Source organism: Impatiens glandulifera, chromosome 9 (genome assembly GCF_907164915.1).
Source record: "Impatiens glandulifera chromosome 9, dImpGla2.1, whole genome shotgun sequence".
Classification (NCBI taxonomy): domain Eukaryota; kingdom Viridiplantae; phylum Streptophyta; class Magnoliopsida; order Ericales; family Balsaminaceae; genus Impatiens; species Impatiens glandulifera.
Window position 1 is genome coordinate 20,500,019 of NC_061870.1, and position 3,974 is coordinate 20,503,992.

Here is a 3,974-nt window from a genome sequence, read left to right on the forward strand (position 1 = left end):
ATGTAACTAATAATAGTTTATTCTCTAGTTATAAGGATTTATAAGGATTGATTATAAGCACAACTTGAACTAAAATTGATAGTACTAGAAAGTAGCACCAACTTTTTAGAATATCTTGGGTTTATCGTTGTGTGAAAATTTACGGTATATAGTATGAATATAGAGTTTCTAGAACTGTCAAAGCATTATTGGCAGGTTGGTTATGATAAGGAAAAAGAATTAAAAAAATATAGGAATTTAAAAAGGCCAAATAAAGAAATCATGAATGGGAACAAGAATCAGAGCATAAAACATAAGTTGAACAACAAAGGAGCCGAAAACAAGATCTAAATTGGGTAAACAAGAGATGATTGAAATTCTTAAGGATAGAAGAGTTTGACTTAATATTTGATTGGTTATTTAGTTTTTTAGATTTCAATTGGTTTTTATATTGATATCTATATATATACACTTTTAAGTTGAATTGTTTTTTTTGTTTGATGCCTATGAATTTTGTTGTATGCTTAAACGACAAATTTTAACACATAAAAAACAATAATTATGTTTATTAAAAAAATATTAAGTAACATCATTCGTTTCTTTTCTTTAATAAATGTTTTGTCGTTTTCTCGAAAAAAACAAATTTAACCTAGAGTTTATTCTATTTGTTGTGATACTATGATTTGTGGATACATTCATTTGGAAAAAAAACAATTATTTTATAAGTAAAACAACAAATTATAATTTTAGAAAATTAAATTAAAACGACAAATAATTATATTATATATAGAATATAAATTACAAATATATATTCTTTGTTAAATAAATTAACACCACCCTCTTCATAGCTATTGTCAATTTCAAGTAAATAATCAACCGTCTCTTAAAAAATATTTCACTTCAAATTATGTTAGTGTATTAAAAATAATTTATTAATAATAAAATTGAAAAGTTTCTTAAGAGTTTTGTGATACTATATTAGAAATATTTTTAAAGTTAAAAAATATGTGAATTGTCAATTGATTCAGGTTTAATTTCTCATAAAATAAAATATTAATTGTTAGAGAAAATGTGAATTGTCAATGAGCCACAATTATATTTTTATAAAAAATATTATTTGTTTATTGTTAAAGAAAATATTAGATGTTGATCGAGTCACATTTAGTTTTATAAAGTATTAGTTACAATTTAAATAAAAGTATTAATATGAATTGTTTATGAAGTAATTAATTGGATAAACGTGACATGAAACGACAATATTCAAACAGTTAGCCTAGTTAAAAATGGTTTATTTTTATCGTTTATGAACTACCATAAAATTTGTAAAAATTTATATATTGTTCAAGGTTAATGTACGGTAAATATAGTAATAATTGATTTTCAAATCATATTACAACAATTTAAGTTTATATATAATTAATTCAAAAAAAAAATTACCAAACACAAAATATAAACAATTAAAAATTGACGTAGTGATTCAAATTAATTAATTATTATTAAAATATACAAATTTATTTAAATTGTTATAATTTATTTATTTATTCTTTACCATAAGTATAACTTTCTTAAATATTATAATATTAATATTAATTGAATAAATAAATGTCCATAAGTACATAATCTACACAGATTACAAACATGATTATAAGGATCTAATGAAATTTTTATATATAATAATTACAACAAATTAATTATATGTTAAATAATCTAATTCTTTTAAAAGTTCTAAAAAATGATTTAAAAATATTTTTTATTTTAAATAACTTATGATAATGAATAAAAGAAAAGTTCCCATAAAAACAATCAAAAGTTATTATTAAAAATATATACTTTTTCTTTTTATGGATAAAAATCTTCACATTTTTTTTATGGATAAAAATCTTCAAGCATTTCTGTCAAGTATTTAATTTAATTTGAGAAAGACTAATAAAACCAGATTTTGAGCACAGATTCACTATATATTTCTCTTTCATTTCACATCTGAAATCTTATCTCTTGTTTCTCTTCTGCTTGTCTAAATTGTCTTGCAAAAGTTATTCATCAAGTCTCCAGGCTTCCATTTCTCCGGCTAGGCAAGTATATCTACTATCATCTTTATTTATATATATATATATGGAAGATTTGGTTAATTGTTTTAAATTGTAAAAAATGATAGAAACCTTAAGCTTGTATAGAAAGGTAAAATATTTTATGATTTGTGAAATGTTGAAGAAAAAAATTGAATCACCTACAGCAACATTAGGGTTCAAGATATATAAAATCAAGACCTTAAACTTTTGAAAATATTATCATAAAAATCAACAAAAATCATTATTGAATACTTTTAATTTTTTTAGATATATATTTTCTTTTAAATAAACTTTTAATTAACTCATCCTTCATATATTTTGATTATATTTATTGGTTTGATTTTTCTTTTTACCGTTATATGATTTTCACATTACATTTAAAAGTGTATTAATTTTAAAAAATTTATAAATATTCCATTTGAATTTTCTTTGGAAAGAAATTTGATAATCCATTTTTGATAAATTTTGTTATAGAAGGTTGTAACTCTAATTAATTTATTTTTTTACTATTTTCATGAATAAATGAAAGAGAAATTATATTTTAATATATTTATAAAAGAATTTAGAATAATTAATTTAATTTGTTTGGTTGAATGAAATTTGCAGATGGATATGAACGGAAGGATTTCTTCTAACAATGGTATTGGTAATGGGTTCCTTGAGAATTTGGAGTTGAATTACATAACATCGTTAGAATCATTTGATCATCATCAGGTGCCTTTGAGCTTGATTAATGGGCAACATACAGTAGGTTTATCTGCGGGACATCATCATGACCAAGACGATATCTCCATGACCAGTAGAACATATTCACCCGATATTAATGGAAATCTGCAACCTCATCCTCTTCAGCCGCCGCAGCAGCAGAGGGATTACTTGGTGATGGGTGGTGCCATGCCCGTCCACCATTTCATGACTCCTATGCAGTTCAGACTTCATCAAGAAATGCATTCTCACTTGGCTTGGCAGCAGACACAGATGAATTATAATCTACAATACATGAACAATGCCAGGCCCATCCAGAGTAGTGCTCCTGCTGCTGCTACTAGACCGTCGTCATCAAGGCGTGACATCCGCACTAATACTTCAAATGTTCCCATCTATCAACATAGATCAATTACAACTGGTAGAAGAAGAAGGAACCTGGTATTCTTTTTTATTTAATTAATCTTTTACTAATATCATCATTCAGTATAGAATTTTCCATTTTATTAATTCTTTAATCTTCATTAGACTCGAGGAATTATCAATTTAATCAACACACAATCTGAGGTGAGTTTTTTATTTATATTTTTTATAAATATAAATATATATAGCATAACATAACTTGTTCTTTTATGTATGATCAAAAGATTGTAACCTCCATCCTTCAATCAAGTGACCAAGCTGCTGTTAATGCCTTCAGGCAAAATTTCACGAGTCATCGTCAACTCGTAAACATAATGCCTAATGAGGTAATAATAATAATATTTAGATGAAGTTTCAATTCTTTTCTGTTATTTATTTTAATTAAATTTGTTACATGCATATATGTATGATAGACAATATATGAAGTGGAAGTGGATCATGAAGCTGGATTGAGCGAGGAAGAGATTATGATGAGTGTGGAGAGATTCAAGAGTGAGCATGATGGAGAAGCCTGCTGCATTTGCCAGGTGATGATCTTATATATTAATTATCCATTTTATATAAAAAACTTGATCAGCTTTGAATTGAAGTAGTAATAGTTGTTGCATTATGCAGGAAGATTATATCCATGGAGAGGATATATGCAAACTGCGTTGTAATCATGTTTACCATTTTGATTGCATAAAGATATGGCTGATGCAAAAGAATTTCTGCCCAATGTGTAAAGCACCTGCTATGTATGTTGATGACATTCAACCGTCCCACCAAACCGCCAGTCCACAACAAGCAGCACCGTAA

The 3,974-nt window shown here is 25.8% G+C and overlaps 1 protein-coding gene across 1 annotated transcript; it reads left to right on the plus strand.

The window, feature by feature from the left end:
- Window positions 1–2,654: 2,654 nt before the first annotated feature.
- On the plus strand, window positions 2,655–3,974 carry LOC124915970. Its single transcript, XM_047456711.1, has 4 exons — window positions 2,655–3,194; window positions 3,401–3,502; window positions 3,590–3,703; window positions 3,792–3,974. The coding sequence occupies exons 1-4, from the start codon at window positions 2,655–2,657 to the stop codon at window positions 3,972–3,974; spliced, it is 939 nt and encodes a 312-aa protein (XP_047312667.1).

Excerpts from the sequence above, each read along its gene's own strand:
- LOC124915970 (XM_047456711.1), top strand. The coding sequence starts at position 2,655 with ATGGATATGAACGGAAGGATTTCTTCTAACAATGGTATTGGTAATGGG. Across the intron at positions 3,195-3,400 it reads GTAGAAGAAGAAGGAACCTG|ATTGTAACCTCCATCCTTCA; the intron begins GTATTCTTTTTT and ends TATGATCAAAAG. Across the intron at positions 3,503-3,589 it reads TAAACATAATGCCTAATGAG|ACAATATATGAAGTGGAAGT; the intron begins GTAATAATAATA and ends TATGTATGATAG.